Raw genomic sequence first — 25,052 nt, 5'->3', positions numbered from 1 at the left:
TTACAGAGTGAATTGCGAAGGATTAACATAAAAGGTAAGAAAATGTAAATGTCCTACAGAATGTCCACTCGCATATCAGTAAACAAAGAGCAAATAGTTGAAATATTTGACGCCGTGCAGAGAGACAGCTGTCCTGCGGAGGAAGAGGCCAATCCCCTGAGTGGAATATTCCAGTCTGTCAGCGGCGCAACACACCCTGGAGGGGCTTTGTACTCTCTCTCCTCTAAATAAAAGTCTGCACATAACCTCACTGGTGGAGTTAAACCCTCATTTCCAAAGCGTCACTCATTCAACACCACCATTACACTGAGGCTGGGAAGATGAACAGCTAGCTAGCTAGCTCTGCTGTGTGAGGAAGAAAGAACAAAAACAGGCCTCTGACACAGCCATTTTGTTTGCCATTCGAAAAGAACTGCGTGAAAGGCAGGCACCAATATATCCTCTGAGGTCTTCTTTTACGCGATTAGACCCTCCCACCTATATTTTAACTCTTTCACACACACAAAAAAAAAGAGAGAATCAAGCCATATTTGCTTGCACCATCTTCTTCCACAAGCCGTATTGGTCGATTTGTTTCGACGGTTATCTCCTACAGCCGGAAAGCGCATGCGCAGAAGCCTGGAGCACCCTTCACCCAGATACAACACATCAAGAGCTTGCCGCAGCAGATTCCTGTTGACCTTATATGGCAGTGTGGGGGTTGCTGCAGCTCGCTCGAGCTCTCCGTCTCTTGGCAACCGTCCATAGTACTCGAATTGCTGCAGTTGCCAAGGCGAGTCAGCCCCGGCAGTAACCGACAACTTCGCGTTTATTAGTTTCATCCTTCCTCCACACGCACCGTCGACATTTTTTTTCCTCGTTTGTTTGTAAAACATACGACGCTTTCGTGACGCCCATTGTATTCACTTGTGTTGAAAAAGGGCGCTCTCCGGAGCCTCACCCAGTTATGGCGCAGCAACATTTTACAGCACAGTGCTCCCTTTGTCCAAAGGAGCCATTTTGAGACTGAACTGCAGAGAAGCCATTGAGCAAGTACAGATGGGTTACTTTTTAAAAGGAGGCAGTGAAAATAAGATGTTCTCCCTATAAGATTAATTTTGCTCGTTTAAGACTTGGATTACATGTTTTCAATACTAACTGTAAGTTTGTCATGTCCATAAAAATATAGGTTGCAGCTTCTTTTTTTTTAAATCTTGTTTACCCTGAAAACATTAATGTCCTGCGTTCTCTTAATGCTATCCTACATAAACTGGCAAATTACAAGTGAAATAGCTCAAAATTATTTACCTTTTAAAACATTTCCATGTAGTTCTATGTGAAGTGGCTCTGACAGAAATGGACAACTGCAATCCTGTCTTCAAGAAGGGAAGAGATGGTTTGCATATTTGCCCACCGATGCTTGAAGATGTATATTCGCTGCCTCAGAGGGAATGCTACCACTGATCAAAAGAGAAAAACTTTTCAAAAGAGATTTCTGTCAGTCGTGCTAATGGATTCCTTCCTTTACAGGAGACGCTCACCCACCCCTTAGTAATGCCATTATTAGAGGATCCGAAGATGGAGCAGAAAACAGTCCTGTCCCTGCGTTTAGGCCTGTTAACTGCATTTCCACAAAGTGCTGAGGTAAATATTCTCACCATGTCAGTTTTCCCTCCATCTGTTTCCTCTTAGATGTCTGTTTGTGCTTTAAATAGTTCAACGATTTTAAAAAGGGGTCTCCTAAAGATATTTAAATATACCCTTGAGGCAAGGTCAGGCTTTCCACTTTGGACAAGTTAATGGCGAGTGGACAGGACGAACCTAATCGTGCTTGATGTTGTCTCCACAGTTGCAGGACAGGGTACGAGACAAGCCATCTTGCTGTTGTGAGAGGAAGTGTTTAGAGTCATTAATCAGAGGAACAAAAAGTGGAAAAAAGCACTAAATTATTATAGAAAAGGTCATTAGTTATCCATGGCCTGCTTTACACCTGTGTAAAATCTTTATATTTATGTCAACATGCAGTGAAAAGATAGTGACTACATTTATAAAAAAAGATAAATTGACAGAATATACTTTTGAATGACAGTAACTGCATGCCTTACATTTCACATTATATATTAAAAAAATGTTATGAAAAAGAATTGGAACTTACTCATTGCAACTCATTCCCTACAAGGCCACAAGTGCAATGTTTTGTTATTTCAATCATTTACATCTCCAGAATTGTTAAAAAACAAAAACAAAAAAAAACCTGTTTATTCACATTTTGGTTTCTTTTCACTTAAGAGTATAAATGCTATATATGGGTGTGCCATGACCTAGTTAAGACAAAGATGGATTCCAGGCAGAGAGAAAAAAAAAAAGGCTCAAAATATCAGAGCATCACATCCAGCACATTCTCTTCCATCTTCTCCATCCTTTAAAGGAAGCAATCATAGTTTTATCATAGTCCGTAAGAGATGAGGAAATCAAGTGTAAAGATCCCTTTTTGGAACAAAGGAAACCCATATAGGCCATTAAGTCCTGTTTAAGGAAAATGGCTGCTGAGAGCACTCGGCCCCCTCTCCCTGCTCTCTGTTGAAGGGCTCCTGAGCCGTGCCTCTAATAGCGGACGGATCCAACCGCTGCTGCGCTCTGATTGGTCCGCCGAGCTGCCGCTGTTAACCAGCCAATTGCCTGAGCACTGCGAAAACAACAGGCAATGTCAAACAAAACCCAGTTTGCTCGACAACAAGCACTCAGTCGAAAACAATTAAAAAAAGAGAGCTAGGTTTATAAAAATAAAATAAAAAAATGACGAAAAATATTAAACTCCAGGAGTCGTCGCGGGTGCGTTGATCTGACTGCGACCGACTGACAGAGAAAGACACAAACCTCCGCATTCCTACAGTTCTGGACGTCAAATAGACCGCAACGTTTAACGCCGAATTCCTCATTTCAGTCAAATTGTTATTGTTTAATTTAGCAGATACGATCTATTTGGCATCTTAGCGTTATTTTAAAACCCGCACCAGCACGTCGCCCTACATAAAACCTCGACCGAATCAGCTTTATTAGCCGTCAGAGGTGGTTAATAAGATATTGCTCCCCTCGATCTTGTTTGCCGTTCAGGTAAATGCAGTCAGCAGATTCCACACGTTCAGAGGATTATATTCAATAAGCCGCCACCGGGTCTTAAATAATTAATTTGGTTGAAAAAGTCGCTATTAGAGCTCTTTAAAAAAATATTTCCAATACATACGAGGAGTACTTTTTGTTAAATTAGAAACAACTTTTGTAACGAAAGTGCGACGAGTACGCGGGGTGGGCAAGCCTAGCGGTGTATTGTGGGAGAGACAGCAGCTAGAGACCAGAGAGGCACACAATATGTGCTGGCTCTCGCCGAAAAGGAGGCAGTATTCTTCAAGCTAAACCATGTAATGTGCGCGGCGAAAGGAAAGCGATTTAATCTTTTCATCAATTAAAAACGCAGTCGATCGGACGAACCATGTCCAAGCCGGGGGAGAGGAACAGATTGAACGAAGACCATGGCAGAAAGCAGAGTTCAAGTAAGCTTGTTCTGTTTTTTTTTCTCCTCTTTGCTCCAGCTCTCCTGTTTTCCGTGAGTGGGATATACGATCTAATTTTCGCTTTCCTAGGGTCCCCTCCACCCCGCTCTCACCACCAAAGTCATGCATTTCCAGCTTGTTGGAAAGTGTCGGAGGCTCGGGGACCGTGTTTAACGCTAGCTCCGTCGCTCTCCTGGCTGTCGTTTCAGGTCTGGCGAACGGCATGGACAGTCATCCCGTCTGCGGCTCGGCGGAGAAGCGGAGTCACCACTGGAGAAGTTACAAGTTGATAATCGACCCGGCGCTAAAGAGGGGATCTCACAAGCTGTATCGCTACGATGGGCAGACTTTTAGCATGCCAGTAAGTGCCGCCTTTTCACGAACGGCTACAATAGTAACCGAGTAGCCGACCTCCATGATGCGTTCAGTGTCGCCCTGGCTGTGCACGGGCATCCAAGCCCCGTTGTCGGAGGTGCTTCGTTTTGATTAAACACCTCCGCTTTGAGCGGGACTACTTCGCAACAAGTTAGGAGTGTGTGTGAACTTGCGGATGGGATGGATAACAGGATTGTGTTTCTCTTCCCGCGTCTCTTTGCTTCCACAGAACCCCGGGATACCACCGGTGGACATCGTCCGAGATCCGAGGATCGGTCGTCTCTGGACCAAGTACAAAGAGATAGACCTGCCGGTGCCTAAATTTAAGGTATCTACTGTGACAGATGTGGCTTTTCTCCATGAGGGAAGGAGATGCTGTCAGAAGTTGCAGACACACCCCCCTCCCTGTCATCTTTGGGATGTGAAGTTTAAAGTCGGAGGACCTGCTCAGATGCACACTTCCAGATTTGTGGATCGAGTGCTTAAACATTGCAACTTCTCCACCACTATTCTTATCTCGACTGTTAGAGCTTAACCCCGCATGGTGCATCATTAACCCGGCGGCACTTAACACTAACTCCTGTCATTCTTCTCCCAGATCGATGAGTGCTACGTGGGCCCAGTGCCCCCAAAGGAGGTGACCTTTGCTAGGCTCAACGACAACATCAGGGAAGGGTTTCTCACGGACATGTGCAAGAAATTTGGAGACATCGAGGAGGTTGAGATCCTGTACAACCCGAAGAACAAAAAGCACCTGGGAATAGCCAAGGTTGTTTTCGAGAACGTCAAGTCCGCCAAGGTGGCTGTTCAGTCGCTGCACAACACGTCTGTGATGGGAAACATCATCCACGTGGAGCTGGACCCAAAAGGTAAACAGTGATTCATTCATTCATTCAGAGTGAAGACGCTCAGACTGCCTGTAGTCACAGCCTGGGTTTGTTGTTAATGCAGGGCTGTAGGTCTTTGTATTTATTTATTTTAAAGAAGAGATTAAAGTGTGTTTCTTTTGCATGTTTTGGGTTCTCAGGGTGACAGCAGTCACGTGGTTAAATTTACGTGTGTTGCTTAGAAACGGGATAATTGAATTTCATTGAAAATGAGCCTGTTCCCACAAGCTCAGAGCTGAGGGTGCTGTGTACTCCCACTGTGCATAATTTCAGACCTGCAAACAAACACAAACCAATCTATCACAGCCCTCTCTACCCCACTTTGTTTCAGTTCAGACACTTTTTTTCTGGAAACATTAAACAGTGATGAGTTTTTGCAGTCAGTGACTGGCTCTTGATAGATGCAAAATATCAGCTTTAGTGGTTTGTAAAAAAAAAAAATCAAAGTATTATAATGTTCTATTTTTTGGATCAGTTCTGATTTAATCATGTCAGAAATATTTTAATAGATTTTAAGCACCGCTTGTAGTGTTTTATTGTTTGCACGAAAACTACTTGTGAATTAGTGTCACCGTTTATGAAATATTTTGTACAATATGGAGACATGTTTTGGTCTCTGTCGATGCACTTCTCACAATGTTAGATTGCCACATTAAAGGTACTCTTTGCGAACTATAAAATTTAACCATAAAAATGTCAACTGAATTTGGTGCAGTAGTTTTGAAGTCATTTAATTTAGTAGTTTTCAAGATATTAAACACAATTTAAACAAAGCACCTGGTCAAAGCTGGGGACACTTGATTGACCTCCATTAGGCTGACCTGTAATCTGTGTAGGTAAACAATTACAGTGAAATCACACGAGCAGAGTGTCTCAAGTAGAAGACGTTTAGATGGAAATATAAAGGTGCATCTGCTGCTAATTGTGTAAAAAGACACATTAAGACAACTGTCAAAAATAAATATCAGATATCAAGCAGGGCAGACAGAGCACAATACAAACACATGCAGCTTTTGCAAAACTTCTTTCTACATTGATACATTTATTGTTTAACCTAACCTATCTTTTTATCTGTATACTCAACAAATCTGAGCGAAATACAGACCAGTACATCAAAATTAACAGCTCTTCTCAATCCCACTTGGCTCTTCCATTCAGTTGTCGATCTATTTTTGGTAACTCTAGCTGTCTCTGTAGGTAAACAAACACACGTGGCAGTTGGCAGCCATTCACAAAATTGGCTTTTACATTTTTTTTTCATTTAAAGACGCACATCAATATGACAAACAAAATGCAGATCTTATTTCTTTATGATTATTTCTTGGGTCAGTCGTCACGACATTGCAATTAATACCTCTAATCAAGAAAGCTATAACATCTCCTGTTGTTTTTGATGTTCAGCTATCCCTGAAAAAAGTTTTGTTATAATAATTTAATAGTCTTTCAGTGTTTAGATTGCTTTTTGAAGCGCTGATCCATTCATATTTACTGCTCTGCAGGTGAGAATCGCCTCAGGTACTTGCAGCTCCTGATGAATGGCAGCTACACTCCATGGACGCTGCCTGTTGGTGGAGAGGAGACCCGAGAGGTTTCCCCTCGGAGCCTGACGGAGGCATTACTGGTAAAAAAATAAAAAAATAAAACATTTACAAATTGCAATATGATTTTAATTTTCTTCTTCTTTTTTTTTGTAATCACTCTAAATTGTGTCAGCAGTCATTTAGTGCCAGTTTGTGCAGTCGTTTTGGAGAACTGCTTATTGTTTTGTTGTTTTTATAGCATTACTTTGTTGATCTAAGATGAATCCACTATTACCTCGGTGTAGTGTTGGGAGATGTTATCCAGCAGACTCTTGACATGGTTTAAACTCTTAAAGCCAATGAATCTTTCTTCTTGGCTTCACAGCCTCAGATGTGCCCACTTAGATATTTAACACCCCCCCGGCTGATATTTAAATATCGTTTTGAATAGAATGTCTTTAGTCATCTGAGAAAAAAAACATTAGGGTTTAATACAGTGGTTTTATTGTTCGAAACTATAAGAGTTTTTAAGGTTTGGTTGCTGTACATGGTTTTGTTGTCATATTGACTGACCTCCATCTTGTTTGCCTCTCGTCAGGCCTGCGAGCCCATCCGCAGGCTGTCCGAGGGCAACATATCCTCTATGGCTGGAGCTTTGCCCCCCAGCAGCTCTACCACTCCCCTCAGCCTGGAGACAGGCTACTCCAGCCTGAGGCAAGACACCCCCCAGTCCCAGGGAACCCCTCATACCCCACGCCAGCCGGGTACGCCCTTCTCTCAGGACTCCAGTTACTCCAGCCGGCAGTCCACGCCTGCGTATCAGTCGAGCCGTCCCGAGAGCTCCGGAGGCTACAAGTCTCGTAGACACGAGAGTAAGTTCCAAGACGCGTATAACCGCAGACCAGAGAGGCCTCAGTATCGCAGCAACCTGTATCGAAGTACGTCTGAACAAACTCCAAGACAGCACCAGCTCACCCCACCTGAACCTCCACCTTCCACCCCTTCCTTCAGCTACACCGCACCTCCTCCTGCTACACCAAACTTCAAGTCTGCCTTCTCGCCATACCAGACTCCTTTGCCTCCCGCCTTTCCTCCATCCGAGCCCCCTTTCCATCACCCGGCCCAAAGGGAGGGCGAGTACCTCCGACCGCCGCAGCCTCCGCTGGCAGCCCCCACAGACTTTTTGCCAATCACAGATAGACCAGAAACTCCCCCAATCCCAGAGCCGCCACCAGAACCTCTTCCACATCCATCCACCCCTCCTCCTCAAACACCGGAGGGCTGCCCCTCGCCGGGCTCCCCGGTGCTCGATTCAGAGCGCAACAGCCTGGATTCCCGCATCGAGATGCTCCTCAAGGAAAAAAGGACAAAACTGCTGCCCTTCCTGGACGAGCGGGACTCGGACAATGAGGTGCGAATGGAGGGAAGTCCTATTTCCTCCTCGTCCTCTCAGCTATCCCCAATCCCACCCTACACAAGCGGCTCGCAAGGCGGTCAACAGAATTCCCGTCCCCCCAGCACAGGTTTGGAGGATATCAGCCCAACTCCACTGCCAGACTCGGACGACGAAGACCCCGTTCCTGGAACAGCCTCATTGATCAGAAGAGTCAGTTCTCCTGTTCACGAGAAGAGCAAAAGTATCCTCAAAGAGGGCTCTTTTCGAGGCCACACTCCCCCGGATAAAACCGACACGGTAAGAATAAAAAACTGCCTGATGCATTTTACAAGAATCAGCACCGTCACTGCAACCTGCTCTTATTTAAAGTCTCAGATAGTTGATGGGGGCATTGGACGTTTGTGTGTGCAGGTGTGAATGACAGTTAGGGACACAGGAAGTCAGGTCTAGTTCCGGTGCGATGGTTGTAGTGAAGCCTTTTGTGTCATTGTTTTTGTTCTGCCTTGCAAAGAAAATTCTGGTTTTACATCAACACGTGCTTCATGCCTAAAAATGTTTGTTCTTTCAGTTAACTGTTGTCGAGTCGTGAATCTAGTTGTCTTGTTGAATTGTTATTAAAACTTCATAAGCGCAGGTAGCAGCTCTCTACAAGTTATTAATTCAAACTTTTATATGCCTAATTTGCTGCCTTTCAAGTATTTTTTGTTACAGAAGCACTGTCCGGCTGGTTAGTTTGTGTTTCTACATTTTACTTGTGTGTTTTGAACGGAGAAATAGGAGCCATTCTGCATTTAAGGGAACAAAGTGCCTTGTTTCCTCTTTCTAACTCTCATTGCACTTGTTCACACACAGAGGAAAACACAGTTTGGCTGTTGGCCCCATTCAGCACCGCACTTCCTGGTTTTAGCAGACTGACAGTCAGGATTGCCTCTCCGAGCTCATATTTCAAGTTATCACAAAGCAAACAAAGCAAACAGGTCATTTGGGTAACAAGGCCACTCCCCTAGCAAGTTGAGTCAGTTTACTTTCATCTCTGCAACAGTTGTCACAGATACTTTTGTAATATTTAACTACAGCAGAAGTCAGATCATTGACATAAACGATTGGTGTTTAAATGTTGTATTTGTAGTTCCCGCTGTGACTTTTAGTGATATGAACACATTGTTCTAGTTGGAAACATACAGAGTACAGACCAGAACCACAGGTCAGTTGTGTTTGACTGTGCTAAGGAGTATTTTAAACTTTAAACTGATCAGCTCTGGAGGCTTTTATTTTGAAGGAGCATATTTCAGTAGTTTTGATACAGAGTGAAATCAGTCATTCGTGATCAAAAAAGTTTTAAGTAGATATTTTATAGTTGCTTAAATATGACATATGACAACTTCAACTTTAGAAATTGTTTTGTGTTAAAGACAGATAAAGAAATGTAGCTTTTTGTTTGTGATCCTCTGACCTGATCTCGGAGACCTTGATTATAAATTACATCTGCTCAGATGGCTGGGATGTATAAAAAGGCCTGATGATTATGCAGATTATGCGTCGTCTTGACAAGTTGTCTCTTTTCGACCAGGGTCATCAGTCGTCAGGAGAAGACATGGAAATCTCTGATGACGAGATGCCCGCCGCTCCAATCACCAGCGGAGATTGTGACATGGTAAATGATGATGTGTCCCAAATGCAGACCATGTCCATGCATGCTGCCGGGTACCACCCCCTACAAGCTGGCTTTGCCATGTCTCACCACCACCTGGACCCTCACTCTGCCATGTCTGGACACCCTGCTCACCTGGCTGGCCACCCTGGTGTTCATCACCATATGCTGCCTCCCATGAGTCCCTACGCCCCGAGCATGATTCAGCTGATGGGCCTGATGAACTGTGTGCCATGGGAACGGTGGAGCACAGTTCCCATGTCCTTCCAGATGCAGCAGCAGATGCTGAGCCGCATGGCTCAGACCAGAGGGCCCTATCAGTATCCCCATTTCATAGACGGTTGCCAATCAGGGCCTTTCATGGGACACTACACACAACTTTCTATGGACGCTACACCCGCCTGTAGCACAGGAGCACCTGGGCATGAGTGGAACCATCCTAGTTTACCAACGTTCAACCCCACTGTTCCTCCTCCGGGGTACGATACGAAGAAAGAGAATCCTCACAAAGCCACTGTTGACGGCGTGCTGCTGGTCATCGTCAAAGAGCTGAAGGCCATCATGAAGAGGGACCTCAATCGCAAAATGGTCGAGGTGGTGGCTTTTAGGGCTTTCGATGAGTGGTGGGAAAAGAAGGAACATTCAGCAAAGGTAAGACATTTCATAAGACTAAATGAAACAAATCAAGTTGATCAGAGTCAGTTTCTTTAGTTGTCGTTCCACATGTGGTGAAACGAAATTATGTAAACAGGGTCCCAGTTACATCCAACAAAAGTATAAAATGTAAAAGAAAAACAGTAATAAGATCTAAATATATGAACTAAGAAAAACATGAACTAAAAATACACTAGTTGCATAAAAACAATACGCCAAACAGCAGCATGTTTATTAGCGTATAACAAATGTATATGTCAACCTTAGATGCCATCCATCCATTATCTTTACCCGTTTATTCCATTTTGGGTCACGGGGGTCGCTGGTGCCCATGTCCAGCAATCACTGTGCGAGGGGCGGGGTACACCCTGGACGGGTCGCAAGTCCATCACAGGGCCACATGGAGACAAACGAGACAAACAACCATTTACTCTCTCACTCACACCTAGGGACAATTTAGAGTTACCAATCAGCCTAACATGCATGTTTTTGGTCTGTGGGAGGAAACCGGAGCACCCGGAGAAAACCCACGCATGCACGGAGAGAACATGCAAACTCCACCCAGAAAGGCCCCTGGACCGGGGTTTGAACCAAGGACCTTCTCGCTGAGAGGCAGCAGCTCTACCAGTTGCGCCACCGTGCTGCCCAACCTTAGATGCATCAAGGTTTAAATTTGGACTATATAAAAGCTTTCTGCAGGTGGTGTCCTTTTTCTGTAGTTGTTGCTGATTTGCGTCGCTGTGGTCCAGCTTGCATCCACAGCCAGGAGTTTTGACTTGATGGTGTGACGCCTGTCATTGTGACGAGCGCCACAAAGGATTGATCTGATCTCACTCCGCTTGTTGTTTATGTAAATGCAAATATTGCAGAAAAAGGTGGTAAATTATTTTAATAATGTTGTAGCGTTTTACTTTTTTGTTGTTTCTGGTTGTCAAAATGTTTGATGCTTTTTTTTGTTTTATTTTATTTTGGTGTGCTGACGCAATCCTGAAGAGTTTTGCGCCGTGTCTTGATGTTTTATTTACTACACATTTTAAAATGTGTACTGCTGTAATTATTTGCCTTAACATTTGGACCCTACTGTGTTTGTCAAAAAAACGTCTTTTTAATTTTCAGTGCAGTGACGGTGTTTAATAACTCAGCATTTGAATCTATTTTTGTTTCCTTACCAAGACATCCCTGACTCCAGTGAAGGGTGCTGAGGGAAAAGAAGAAGAAAAGCCCAAACCTAAAGAGACGCTGGCTTCCAGTCTGCTCGAGAACTGGAACAAGGGTGAAGGGCTCGGCTTCGAAGGAATGGGTCTAGGAATCGGTTTACGAGGAGCGATCCGATTGCCTTCCTTTAAGGTAAGAAACTTTGAAACCACATTTTCTCTTTAACTGCAGTACAGCGAGGTATGTCTGCACCGTGTTGAGATGTTTATGGGCTCTCAGGTTAAAAGGAAAGACCCACCTGAGGCCGCAGCTGTAGGCGACAACAAACGAGCCCGGCCGTCCACCCCAGTCGATGACGAGCTGGAGGATGAAGGTAACTTTCTGCTGGGTTTACAAACTTTATAAGTGGACCTTTTTTATTTTTCTTGTAAAGGTTGTGTTTTTTCTGGTGTTAATTTTTCGTCAGAACGAGATCGAGACCCAGCTGAGCTCCACTCTGGCGAGTCCAAAATGGATGGCGACAGTGCGTCCGCAAAGCGACGGCACTCGCGACCGCTCGAATTGGACAGTGAGGGAGAAGAGGAGATGGACACCTCAGAGAAGGAAGAGGAGGAAGAGTCTGAGAGGGAGGAAGAAGAGCCTGGTGAAAAGAAGGAAATAGACAGGCTGTCGTCAGTCAAGGTTAGACCTATAAAAGAACACACCTGGCTGTAGCAAAGAAGATGCAGAAGTTATTTATTATGTTTTTATTAATAACCTATCGGATCATCTCATAGGAGAGCGACAACGAAGAACGAGATGAAGACGATAAAGACTCATCCAGTGACAGTGCATCCTCTGATTCATCTGATGACGGTACCTTATATCCGACAGCGGCGTCTTGTTGGTTCCTCTCGTTTCCTGACGTTCTTCATGCCTGTTGCCTCATTTCTTGCAGAAGCTGAGAGCTCGGCTTCCTCTAAGGTCAGCTCCGACTCTTCAACAGAGAGCTCCGACTCCTCGGTGGAGAGCTCAGACTCTGAGTACGAGTTAAGCTCTGAGGAGGAAGACGAGGAAGAAGAAGAGGCAGTAGCAGATGATGAGATGGATGGCAAAGAAGCAGTGACCTCTTCGTCATCCTCATCCTCATCCACAACTTCATCCTCCGATGAGGCGGACAAGGAGGTAGAGAGTAAACCACCGAGTCCTCTCGCAGTACCGGTCAAGAAGGAGGAGCTGAGTATCAAATCCAAACATAGACCTCCCAGTCCGGTGGAGGAGGACCGGAAGCCGTTGTCGCCTAAAGGTGTTCCAGGTAATAGCCAGCACCCAGTTTTTTTTTTTTTACAGCAAACACAAGTAATAAAACTAATAAAATATTAGTATATAATATACTTATCTTTTTGTTTTAGTTAAAGAGGAAAAGACTCGGGTTGATGGAAGCATCACTTCACTCAAACCTGAACCTCAGGAGTACGTAACAAACCTCCGGCCCCCCACTCCCACAGGGGCCCTGCCAGACAGCGACCAGGAAACGAAACCCAAAGGTAAAACAGAGCCTGAAGAAGTCCCCTGCACCCCTCCCGTGTTAGTCCCATCCCATCTAAAGGCACCTGCCTCAAAATCCGTCTCCACATCCTTAATGCACCTTCCCCTCCCTCCTCACCCGACAGCAGAAGGTCGTTCCCTCCTCCACCCTCCCCCTGGTTCCCTCCCTGACTTTCCTCAGCGGCCGAGGCTCCCCACGGACGAGGACATCCCTCGGACGCCGGGCAGGGACCTGATGGAGCGCGCCCGGAGCCTGGGCAAATCTCAGAGCACCGACACCGTGCCCAACACGCCCGGCAGCGACGGTCCTTTGACAGGAAGCAGCCTGTTGCTCAGCTCTCCTCACATCCCTGGTAGCCCCTTTTCCTACCCCTCACAGTCCCCCGTCCTTAGCGCAGGTGTCCCACGTACTCCAGGAAGAGACTTAACGTTCACCCCTGTCTTCCCTGACCCTGCAGCACTCAGGCTAAATAGGAAGAGCCTTGAGGAAGGAGCAGTTTTTAAGGAGCCGCCGGTCACTGCTCTGCCTAACCAAGTCCTGTCAGCCGCCACAGAGGACTCGGCCACCATACCTGAAGACCTCCACGCTAAACTCGCAGCAGACATTCCTGGGCTTTCAGACACCTCCCCATCAAAGAAAAAGCCCAGCCGACCCAAAAAACTTTCAGCTGTTTCTTCAGCAGATGAGTCTTTAGAGGACTCGGATCTGCCGCAGGAAACCCTTCTGGGAGATCTATCCATTCAAAAGACGTCTGTCAAGGCACCCAAACACTCCAGCCTGGACTTCCGGGAAGGAGAAGACGAGCCTCAAACACTGTTACCTCCTGCCGACGGCTTCATCTCCTATAAAAAGGAGGCGCCAGTGGTTTTTAAGCCTACTCGGAGGACAAGGCGAAGCTGGGAGGAGCTGCTCCTGGACAGCCTGTCCCCCGTCACCACACCGCCCCGGGCATATTTCAGCCCGCGCTCCGAGTTTGAGGAGATGACCATCCTGTATGACATCTGGAATGAAGGAATAGACGAGGAGGACATCCGACTCCTGCAGATCACGTATGACAAGATGCTGCAGCAGGACATCGGCAACGACTGGCTCAACGACACGCTCTGGGTCAACCATCCTCATATCCTTATTGTTTAAAATGTTACTTTTTTTACTCCAAGTAGTGGGAAAAACATGTTTAAACATTCATTTTTAAAATAAAGTTACAGACAGAAAAATAATGAATCAACGCGGAGCTCCCTCTGCTGGTTCAAGTCTGGAACTGTTGGTTTGAATTGAACTTCCTTGACTTCCCTGCACCTACCAACATCCCCAGAGTGAAGAAAAAGAGGAAAGAAGACGGCATCAGGGATCACGCAACGGGCTGCGCGCGAAGTGAGGGATACTACAAAATCGACAAGAAGGATAAGATCAAGTACCTGCAGAGCTCGCGGCTGCAGTCGGAGGAGCCGCCGGTCGACACACAGGTGGGTGGAGGTCACGGTGCCCGAATTACTGTTTGATCAAACACAAACAACACGCTCCAAGGTGGTAACTCGTGTTGTGAGTGAAGGTCTCGCCTTCTCTCCGCAGGGCATGAGTATTCCCGCACAGGTCCACGCCTCCACCAGAGCTGGCTCGGAGCGGCGATCAGAGCAGCGGCGCCTGCTGTCCTCCTTCGACTGCGACAGCGACCTGCTGAAGTTCAACCAGCTGAAGGTGGATAAACTCAAGCAACTGGTTCTTAATATACAAGAAGGCTGTTTGAATGATCAACTGTACAAAGTTATCAACATTTCTGTGACATTTACTGACGCTGTTTTCACCTCGTTACAGTTCCGCAAGAAAAAGATCAGATTCTGCAAATCGCACATCCACGACTGGGGTCTTTTTGCCATGGAGCCCATCGCTGCTGACGAAATGGTGATCGAGTACGTGGGACAGAACATCAGACAGGTGAGGAGCGTTTTACTGCTTTGTTTCTGCAGAATTTTCTACATCCTTTGTTTTTGTTCCCTCATTCATTTTGTGTTTATTAAAGTCTGGCTGCACTATAGACTTGAATGTTTTTTAGATGTTCCAAGATTCACGAGGTTTAGAACATCACAAGGACCCTCGTCTGCTTTTTTTCGCATGTTATAAATAATATCTGTGCATCTTTATGCAGCTAGCCCAGGGGTCTGCAACCTGCGTCTCTTTGATCCTTGGTCTGCGGCTCCTTGAAGCTTTGACCAAACATAATGCAAAATGTCATTTCATTGGTTTTTATACCAGCTGTAAAGAGAAATTGTAAGTTTTAGCAGCTTCTCTGCAAATGTTTAAATTAACTTAGAGAAATTAATGTTGATTAGCTTGTAGCTACGTCATTTATCCAACTTCCGGTTACTCGTACTTTAAAGCGGGATACATAATTATTTTTATTTTTCAAAAATTACAAAGAAGACACATAAACCTGCAGAGTTCAGAGTTAAATTTGTTTTAGTAAAATTAATGTGAAATATATGTTTTTCCCCTCGTTTACATGAATGGTCTTTTCTTTAGCCCTAAAATGTAAAAAATATAAATAAATGTTAAAATTTATTTTGTGATTTTTGTTTTATAAAGTCACCCCCACCTTCATACAAATTTGAAGTGGCCCATGAGCCACTAGTTGAAAATGACCGTTGTAGCGGGTGTTGCGGCTCGAGACACATTTTGTTGAGTAAGTGAACGGTAGAAATGAGTGTTTGGATTTAACAGGTTGCAGATCCCTGAGTTAGACAGAGTCTACGGTGAAAAAGATTTGGCCACGTTTTCTTAAACGTCTCTGTTGCTGATGTAGGAACACGGCAACCGTCTCCGAGAACTAAAATAAAAACTAACCAGTTGATCCAAGTGGCTTCAGGAACATGTTCTGTTAAAGACGCAGTTAAGGACCTTCTAAGTGAAAATAAATATTTTGCAGGAGAAAAGATTTTAACAAAAGATAATAACATAACCTGAACGAGTTGGAATTAACTAAATTATAACGCATCGCTCTGTTGGTTTAAAACCACCCGATGTTTTCCAGGTGATCGCGGACATGAGGGAGAAGCGCTACGAGGAGGAGGGCATCGGCAGCAGCTACATGTTCCGAGTGGACCACGACACCATCATCGATGCTACCAAGTGTGGCAACTTCGCCCGTTTCATCAACCACAGCTGCAATGTAAGGCCCCAGAATTAATGCTACACTAAAACACAAGATTAAAAAAAGATATATTTTATTTTTATGTGACTTCTTTTTTTTCCTTTCAGCCCAACTGTTATGCGAAAGTCATCACAGTGGAGTCTCAGAAGAAGATCGTGATCTACTCCAGACAGCCGATCAACGTCAACGAGGAGATCACGTACGACTACAAGTTCCCCATTGAGGACGAGAAGATCCCGTGTTTGTGCGGCGCAGAGAACTGCAGAGGGACGCTCAATTAACACCAGCATGGAGGTCAAAACTCCCAACTGGGAGTGAGTGATCCAGACTCGCACAGACAAGAGGGGAAACTAAAGAAAGAAAAAGTAATTGGCAAGTCGCTCCGGATCGAGCTAAGCTACCTGACCGTCACTCTTCACGTATTAAACTCTAAACTGTTTACGATTTATGGTGCTCCTCCCCCTTTGTTTGAACAGAGACTTGCTGGTGCAGCCCACCCCCACCCCCCCACACACACACATCTCAGCATCAGACAGTATTTCAGCACACTTACTTCCCACAACTAGTCCTGGTGTGTGTGTGTTTCCATTTTACACTTTTATTTTCCCATTTGTCTCATAAGCTTCATCCACACCGAACGTGGTACAAAACATGTTCAGCTGCTTCCTGACGCCGCTGAGACGCACAGCTCCTCTCTGCGTCCGTCCAGCTGCAGGTGGGAGGACAGCGGAGCGACTCGCTGCTACCTCTGCTGCACCGCCTGTCCTGGAAACGAGTCAAACTGGACCCAATTACATCTGGACTCTACTTCTACGAGCTGATAACCAATCATGCCGTTTCATGTTTGTTCTGATCGGTGGCATTTGCATTAATCATGTTCCAGTATTTTCATGCTTCTTTAACAAAAAAAGACACTATAACTCAGCACCATTGAGGGAATCGTGTGTGCACTGCCCCCTGCTGGCCGTGTTGCAGAACTGATCCTGTCCTGCTAACATCCTCTGAGCAGCAACAAACTAACCTGAGCTAAGTTTGGAGGAAATGAATATTGTTTTCATTTTAAGTGCCATACGATCGTGTTTACCCTTTTTGTTTAACCCGGGGAGGTCGCTGTCCGCTCCCGCTGTTCGTTTGTTCGTACCAACGGTGACCAACTCGCATCTTTTCCCAACACTTATTGCAGTTTTCAGGAGCCACAACCTCTTGTTATTCACGAGGGTAAAAATACTAACGGCTCTCGAGGGTCACGGTCAGTTACCTCTGGTTACTTTTCATTCAGATGGAAATAATATTGGACTTTTTTGTTTGTTTGTTTAGCTTTTGTCACCACTGATGTTTATAATGTAAAGCCTTTTTTATCCTCACACTTTTAAGATGAATTTTTTTTTTTTTTTAAACAAAAAGACTGAATATTTAAAATATTTTCAGGGATCTGTGAAAGGAATCTGGACTGAGAGTTTTTTTTTTATTTAAAGAAAGCTCCACCGTGTACAGGAAACATGTCTGCTTCCCTCTTTGAAAGATTGTTTCTTGTGGAAACGTCTTCATTTTTCTGCTCGTTTTTGCTTTGAAATCCTAAAACGTGTAAGTAGTCTAACTGTGAATACTATATAAATATATGAATATATTTTTGTTCCAAGGGATTTGCTACTTGAACACGGCTCAGACGTATATGTATCATAATGAGGTGAGCGCTGAGCTGGTAGCAGGAGATTCGGCTTGTGTCAAGCTCGTTCTGTTTTTTAAACTTTGTGTTTGTAAATTCTATGATGAATTCTTTGCAGTGTGGAGAATTAAACAAAAAAAAAGTACAGAGTCGGCGATGGAAAGAGGACTGAAGCGTCAGCCTGTTTCTCGTGTCTATTTATTATATGACAAATGTATGAAAGAGGAAAAGAAATTGAAATAAAGAAGTTTTGCATACATCAAGGAGGAGTCGAATTAATTTATTACCTGTAGCATTACGTCGTCCTTTTGATAAACACTTTCAGAAAATCTGTTTTCTTTGAATCTTTTGGTTCACGTGAAAAACAACAAAACTCAAACCGACCGACTTTCAGCCGGTCAACGGCGTGGACACCAGGTCAGAGGTCACGCTTTAGTTTTAATCTACATACTTTGTGCTACTTTGACTGTTTTAACGTTCGGCGCCTTCAGGAGATAACTGCGTTTAGTAACTTTCATACTTTTCAAATGTATTTCACTTAAAAGTATTTTCCTTGTATAAATACATAATCTCTGTGTTCCTTTAAAAACAACAGTTCTCTGAAAAATGCTTCAGCATTGAGGCTTTTTATTTAAGCTTTTAGTTCATTAGTCTTTTTCTTTTAGCTATTCTTTCGCTATCTTTAGCTTTGAGCTATTTTAGCAACTGCTACTATTAGCAACTGTTTTGCTACTTTTAACTAGCATTTTGCTACTTGTAGTGACCTGCTGATTTTAGCTAGCTTTTAGCTACCTGTAGCAACTGTTTTGCTATTTTGGCGGTCATGTTGCTACATTTAGTGACTGTTTTCTACTTTTAGCTACCATTTTTGCTACTATGACTGCTACTTTTAGTGACTGTTCTGCTGATTGTAGCTAGTTTTTAGCTACTTGTAGTTTTTGGTCTGCTACTTTTAGCTAGCCTTTTGATACTTTTAGCTAAGTAAAAAAATGGTAACTTTTTATTAATCCGTGTTTTTTCTTACTGAAAAAATTGATTTTCTCTCCATGAATGAACAAAAATTTAAATGTATTTTTTAATTAAAATTATCTATCCATATCTCTATCCATCAATATCTATCTATACATATCTATACATCTATATCTATCTATATATAGATATATATATACACAATTTTTTTTATTGGGCATTTCTTTAGATGTAGCAAGATGCAGCTTGATGTCGTCATCAGGTTTCCAGACAATAAGGATTCTGGTGTGTGTGTGTGTGTGTGTCACCCTGAGGTTGTGACAGGATGGTGTGACGCCTCTATCTGCTGAACACAAATAGATCAACACACACACCAGCTCACCTGACTGACTGGTCAGCTTAACTCCAACTCAACCATCTGGTTTAATCAGCCGCTCCTACAGGGTGATGTTTTTATCTTATTAGTGTTCAATAGAAACATTACAATCGTTTACATTAACGTTATTATATTATTACCGTTATAAGTTACATTAATTAGACTTTTAACGTTGTTTTAGAACAGTATGGTGCCAAATCTATCCTGATTTTAAATCAATTATCCAGTTTCTGTTCGACTCGTGGGTCGTTCGCTCACACCATGTGTGTGAAACTCCGCAGATCTTCAGGGATGTTTTTGGACAGAAAGTTGAGACATTTAACTTTTTCTTGTGGTTTGTTACAAAAGTTTAAGTTGCTCTTTTACAAGTCAAACGCTTTGTTTAATTTACGTCAAACACATTTTTTGTTGTGTTAATAAAATATTCCCTGTGTGTGTGTGTGTGCAGAACAAGCCCAGACCATGATCAGTTCACCACTGTGCTTAAATTAAATTTACCAGCCTGTAGTCTCCAAGCACCTATTTTACATTTAACCACAACAGTTAATAAAATTTCAGCCCTATTTAAGTTTTATTTTAAGCAAACGTTCACATGGACCTGAATGCATCGGCTCGTTTTAGTTCAGCTCATAATTTGCTGAATATTATTTTTCTCAACGAAATGAAAATTTATTCAAATTCCAAAATAAAAACGAGACACTTTGTGTGACACAGGACACTTTAATTATAGAACATAAAATGACAGTTTTATTTAAAATAAGGTCAGAATGTGGATTTTAACACGCAAAGCCCACAGCTGACCATTATTTTATTCGTTTCACTTCAAATTACCGTATTTTTCGGACTATAAGGAGCACCTGAAATCCTTTAATTTTCTCAAAAATCGACAGTGAGACTTATAATCAGATGCATCTTATGTATTAATTCTGGTTGTACTTAAGGACCTTGAACTGATTTTATGAGTTTATTGTGAATGAGTTGAATAAAGTTTAACTTATCTGACTTGTTTCGCTTAATGCGCCTTATAATCCCCAAAATACGGCAAAACACAAAGAATGAACCAATCTCACATCTCTGATGCAGATTTGTTGGAAGAAATGCAACATTGGATATAAATTTTTAGTATTAGGTATCTTTAGGGTTTATTTAAATTTAATCTAAATTTAATTAAAAAACACATTTAAAGGGAAAAAAAAGGTGGGGCAGACAAGAACATTAAACATTGCTGCATGAAAATAAAAAAAATAAAAACTACAAAACAGCCGCCATGTTTTATCCATGGATTTAACTTTTAGTTTCCCCAACCTAAAAATAGTTTATTCAGACAATCTAGCAAAAATAAACAAACAAACAAAGCCCTTGAATGCAACCAATTAATTGTACCTGTACAAGAGCGAGCAGCGAGTTGTTATAAATTCATATTCGGCTGCCAAATAAAACTAATTTCACCCCATGTCTGTCGGTGATTCACAGTTTGATTCCTTATATTTGACTTTATGGACATTTCCTTCACTCTTATGTTCAAATACAAAAGATTTTCGTTCAGAAAATATCGAGATGTTCTTTCATTAAGAAAATCCAATATCAAGTAAAAAATATATGTATAACTCAAAAGAATAGCACATTTTTAAAGAAACCAGATTTCAAACATAATGCAAACCTTAACTTGAGAAGGGGAACAGAGTTCTTGTTCCACGTCCTGCAGAATGAATCTGAGGGGAAACCGTAACGACTCCCTGCAGGATGACCCTGAACGCATCACGCTAAAGTCTCAACACGAACCCTCCCAGCACGACGACGATGTGGAGCAGACGCAGCGTCGACCCGAGCGGCTGAGCGGCCGTCCCCGTGAGGAGCGTGGCGTCTCTGGAGGCCGTGACGGTGCGGCTGAAGGTGGGGTGGACGTGCCTGAAGTTGTTCTGCAGAGGCGTCACCTGCTCCGCGTCCTCCTCCGTGGAGAAGATCTGGGAGGTAAACTGAGCCAGCTGACGGAGAAAAGAACCCTTTATTTTTCTTCAAAATAATCAGAAGTAAAGTTGACATTGGTCATGTACAACCCTGAACAAGTCGTGTTAAATAAAAAAAAAATAAAACGTTTATTCACAATGGAACACAGTAAACACATCCACGTTGGACGTTCGTGACCTTCAGGCCCTCAGGGGTCACTGCATTAAAAACTGGTCTGGATCTGTTCTGGACATCGCTGCAGGGACTCAGGAACACTCCCACAGTAAACACAGTTCACCGTGCCATCCATTAATGCTGGTTAAAGCTCTATCAGGCAAAGAAGAAGCCCTAAGTGAACACCATCCAGAGCCCTCTTCTCTGAACCAAAGCTCATTTAAAATTAAAACATCCTCCATACTAAAAGGGAGTGCACAGTTTAAATGACTGCCTTGCTGATGATATAGGGGTGCATAAGTGATTCTGGGATGAGCTGCTTACACATCTGGAAAGGCCCCATCAATGAAGAGAAGTAAATACAGGTTGAAGAGCAACATAGGCTCCCATTCAGACGACGTCCGTCTCAGAGAAGGTCTTAAGACGATGCTAAACTGCTACTGCACCCATTACATCTTCATAGAAGAAGAGTTCAGGAGCTGAGCTGGACCTGTACACCAGTAAAATACATTTGGTGCATCATGAAACAAAAATATAAGCTGAACTGAAATGGAAGATTACCTTTGGGTTCCCAACACTAGTCCTTGAGGAACACCATCCTGCATATTTTAGTTCTCCGCTTTAACATACCTGATTCAGTGATTTAATTACTTCAAGTTCTGCAGAAGCCTGTTAACCACCTGTTCATTCAAATCAGGTGTGTTGGAGCAGAGAAGCAACTAAAATCATGCAGGACGGTGTTCCTCAAGGACCAGTGTTGGGAACCGCTGGTTTAAACATTTCATGTTTACTATGTTCCATCGTGTGCACGTATTTACATTTTACACAACTGTTTCAGAAAGGGGCTTTTAAATTAAAAGCCTGTAAAGAGACGTACTTGGGACCATGAGATGTAGAAGGGAACCTCATATAAAGTCCAAACAACGGCTTGAGAACATGGAGGGGTGGTGAGGCTGCCGTAATAACGGTAATACTGACTCATGTTGTGCTTCGGCAGAAGACTCATCAGAGGAAACGGTTTCACTTTAGTCTTCTGACCTGCAGGAAGGGACGTAGAGCCATGAGTGGATTGTTTCAGGTAACGTAAAGACTGGATCTAATTCGAGCAGTCTGACCTTTGTGAGCAACAGAAGACAGTTTTTGAGATATGTGTCCAAAGTGGACATTGTCGGCATAAACAACCTGCAAAAACAGCCCAAATCAGTAAAGAGCAGCTAATTAAAAGAAAAAGCTAAATGTTTTCACCAACATCTATAAAGAAGCCAAGAACAGCGAGTCCTGTTGGGTCGTCCAACGCCGTGGACATGTTCGGATGGATGGACTTCATGTTGACGATGTGCATCTGGGGGGACATTTTTAGAAATAGAGACGTTAATGGACGGCTGCACCGCGACTGTTCGCTGAAGCGTCTTGATGAGACTGCAGAGCTGCCTACTGACCGTACTGTACCTCCATCGGGTATCTGCGTCCGTCCACCGTGTGCTCGGAGCCGTTGGTGGCCGGGCCTCCCCAGTGGAAGTGCAGCTGGACGGTGTAGTACACATCTGGAAGACCCCCGCCGCTCACCGCCATGCCGCTGCCGACCTGCAGAATAACTGGGAGCAGCAACAGACACGTCAACGTAAAACACAAAATTCTCCCACGGGCGTGTCGGCAGCGTGCATTCACCGGAGTGTCCGTCGTTTTCGAGTGTCCAGTGACCCGTTTGGATCTCGTCGAATCCCTCCAGGCGTAGGGGCCCCAGGGAGTCGTTCCGGGTCATGCGGTGGTCCAGGTTGATGGGCGAGTGATGGAGTTCAAGTAAAGGGTGGCACAAAGGAAATGATTCTCCCCAGGCGTACGGATCTGACGGCGGAGAAGAAACAGGAAACAGACACGGCTCAGGTCAGAATTATTAATAATAATTTATGAGACGACAAAAACGGGTAATCAGGCAATAAATAAATAAATAAATAAATAAAAAGCTTTAGATACAAGTGTCTGTCACCATTTTTTATTTCAATTCAGTTTTCCTGACATACAGGTGCTGGTCATAAAATTAGAATATCATGAAAAAGTTCAATAATTCCATTCAAAAAGTGAAACTTATATATTATATTCATTCATTACACACAGATTGATATATTTCAAATGTTTATTTTTTTTAATGTTAATGATTATAACTGACAACTAATTAAAAACACCAGAATTCAGTATTTCAGAAAATTAGAATATTATGAAAAGGTTCAATATTGACGTCACCTGGTGCCACACGCTAATCAGCTAATTAACTCAAAACACCTGCAAAGACCTGGTCTGTCAGTCTCATCATGGGGAGGACTGCTGACTGGACAGTTGTCCAAAAGACGACTACTGACATCTTGCACAAGGAGGGCAACACACAAAAAGGTCATTGCTAAAGAGGCTGGCTGTCCACAGAGCTCTGTGTCCAAGCACATTAATAGAGAGGTGAAGAAAAAGAAAGGATGGTAGAAATAAAGTGTACAAGCAATAAGGATAACTGCACCATTGGTGAAACAAAAAGCATTCTAAAATGTGGTGTCCAAGGTCAACGCAGCCGTCTACCAGGAAGTTTTAGAGCACTTCCTGCTTCTGACCAACTTTATGGAGATGCAGATTTCATTTTCCAACAGGACATGGCACCTGCACACAGTGCCAAAGCTACCAGTACCTGGTTTAAGGACCATGGTATCCCTGTTCTTAATTGACCAGCAAAATCGCCTGACCTTAACCCCATAAAAAAATCTATGGTGTATTGTGAAGAGGAAGCTGTGATACACCAGACCCAACAATCAGAAGAGCCACTATCAGAGCAACCTGGGCTCATAACACCTGAACAGTTCCACAGACTGATCCACTCCATGCCACACACTACATCAAAAAACAAAAGAACCAGAAGTATGCGAGGTACAAAATGTCTGAAAACCACAAAGATCTTAGATCATTTCTGTAATTTTACACAATTTCTGAACCAACTAAACGGATAATTAATTAAAAATTTAAAAGAAGAACTCACCACAGTGTAGCTCATCATAACAGTAGTCCTCTGGAAGACAAACATCATTTATTTCCACCTTTATGTGAACACGTATTCGTTTTAATTGTCTGTTTAATCTCACCTGATTCAGCGCTGGAAACAAAGACCACGAGGAGGGCTGCGGTCCAGATCATGGTTTTCCAACAGCAGCGTCGGGATCTGAGGTAGACTGAAAAACTCCGCAGGAGCGTCCGGCTTTAAGTAGTGAAAGAAGGTGGAAGCAGAGTTTCATGCCCCCCTGGACTGATCGGTGAACTGTGTCATTGCCAGTCTAGTGGTCTTTTCTGATCAACAGGCTCATTGATGCGAGGACAGCTTCGGTACCCCCCCCTCCCACCACCACCACCACCACCACCAAACACCCCCCTCTCTGCTGCAGCCATCGGAGATGCTCAGTGACTATTAACAAGACCCATTCATCTGGGAAAACCAGCACTGAACAGCACTTTCAAATGAAGGTAAACGCACTTTAAATTTAAACAAAAAGCTGAAAATATTCCACTTTTAGGTCAAAATCTAAAATAGTTCAAATAGATTAAGACAAATATTTTTATATGGACACATGAAAGCTTTAGAGATTAGTCTTAAACAGGTTTTTACTGTTGGTGACGGCGTCAGATTTGACGTCTCCTCCGTCCAGTGATTCTGTCACTACTCGACCCGTGGAAACAAAGACTCTTTTCTCCACAGACATCACTCTCCAGCTGGGTATCGCTCTCCCCAACTTCCCCCCTCCGACCTTATGAGCCACTCTGAGGTGCATTATACCCGCTTCCTTAAAAAAAAAAAAAAAATTGGGTGTTTTGAGCTCAGTATTGGGGGGGATTTTCCCTTGACATTTGGTCCCAGAAGAGCAGGAATCCCCTTTAACAAAAAATACACAGATTGGCTAAATGTCACGAAGGATGCTCAGGATTAAATGTATATGCAGTTCAGAAAGAAAAACAGGATCACCTACATTTTTTCCCCTTTTTTAATTTAAAGGCTATCAAATAAGAGACAATGAAATGTAGCATTAGTTGATTTACAGGTAACACAT

The 25,052-nt window shown here is 43.4% G+C and overlaps 2 protein-coding genes across 2 annotated transcripts; one reads left to right on the top strand and one right to left on the bottom strand.

The window, feature by feature from the left end:
• Nucleotides 1-3,215: 3,215 nt before the first annotated feature.
• setd1ba (SET domain containing 1B, histone lysine methyltransferase a) lies at nucleotides 3,216-16,398 on the top strand. Its single transcript, XM_037692721.1, has 18 exons — nucleotides 3,216-3,530; nucleotides 3,740-3,891; nucleotides 4,135-4,233; nucleotides 4,504-4,774; nucleotides 6,292-6,413; nucleotides 6,911-8,005; nucleotides 9,279-10,010; nucleotides 11,187-11,360; nucleotides 11,448-11,541; nucleotides 11,635-11,849; nucleotides 11,945-12,023; nucleotides 12,106-12,462; nucleotides 12,560-13,816; nucleotides 13,996-14,162; nucleotides 14,269-14,394; nucleotides 14,512-14,631; nucleotides 15,725-15,862; nucleotides 15,952-16,398. Exons 1-18 carry the CDS (start codon nucleotides 3,470-3,472, stop codon nucleotides 16,123-16,125), a joined length of 5,433 nt encoding a protein of 1,810 aa, XP_037548649.1. The 5' UTR covers nucleotides 3,216-3,469; the 3' UTR covers nucleotides 16,126-16,398.
• Nucleotides 16,399-20,618: 4,220 nt separating this feature from the next.
• car15 (carbonic anhydrase 15) lies at nucleotides 20,619-24,147 on the bottom strand. The gene is made up of 8 exons (XM_037691953.1): nucleotides 24,096-24,147; nucleotides 23,993-24,022; nucleotides 22,645-22,821; nucleotides 22,426-22,571; nucleotides 22,226-22,318; nucleotides 22,084-22,158; nucleotides 21,854-22,006; nucleotides 20,619-20,840 (listed from the first exon to the last, which is right to left on the bottom strand). The coding sequence occupies exons 1-8, from the start codon at nucleotides 24,145-24,147 to the stop codon at nucleotides 20,619-20,621; spliced, it is 948 nt and encodes a 315-aa protein (XP_037547881.1).
• Nucleotides 24,148-25,052: the final 905 nt, after the last annotated feature.

The sequence above is a fragment of the Nematolebias whitei genome, chromosome 18, assembly GCF_014905685.2.
Source record: "Nematolebias whitei isolate Nwh7 chromosome 18, NemWhi1, whole genome shotgun sequence".
NCBI lineage: Eukaryota > Metazoa > Chordata > Actinopteri > Cyprinodontiformes > Rivulidae > Nematolebias > Nematolebias whitei.
Note: the sequence above shows the minus strand (reverse complement) of the source record. Positions and strands in the feature narration are given on the sequence as shown.

What these genes read in the sequence shown, in the direction of transcription:
- setd1ba (XM_037692721.1), top strand. Translation starts at nt 3,470, where the DNA reads ATGTCCAAGCCGGGGGAGAGGAACAGATTGAACGAAGACCATGGCAGA. An exon ending in TGACGAGCTGGAGGATGAAG is followed by an intron (nt 11,542 to 11,634) that starts GTAACTTTCTGC and finishes ATTTTTCGTCAG; the next exon opens with AACGAGATCGAGACCCAGCT. An exon ending in CTCTGATTCATCTGATGACG is followed by an intron (nt 12,024 to 12,105) that starts GTACCTTATATC and finishes CATTTCTTGCAG; the next exon opens with AAGCTGAGAGCTCGGCTTCC.
- car15 (XM_037691953.1), bottom strand. Translation starts at nt 24,147, where the DNA reads ATGATCTGGACCGCAGCCCTCCTCGTGGTCTTTGTTTCCAGCGCTGAA. An exon ending in CGAAAACGACGGACACTCCG is followed by an intron (nt 22,572 to 22,644) that starts GTGAATGCACGC and finishes TGCTGCTCCCAG; the next exon opens with TTATTCTGCAGGTCGGCAGC. An exon ending in TCTACATCTCATGGTCCCAA is followed by an intron (nt 20,841 to 21,853) that starts GTACGTCTCTTT and finishes TTTCTCCGTCAG; the next exon opens with CTGGCTCAGTTTACCTCCCA.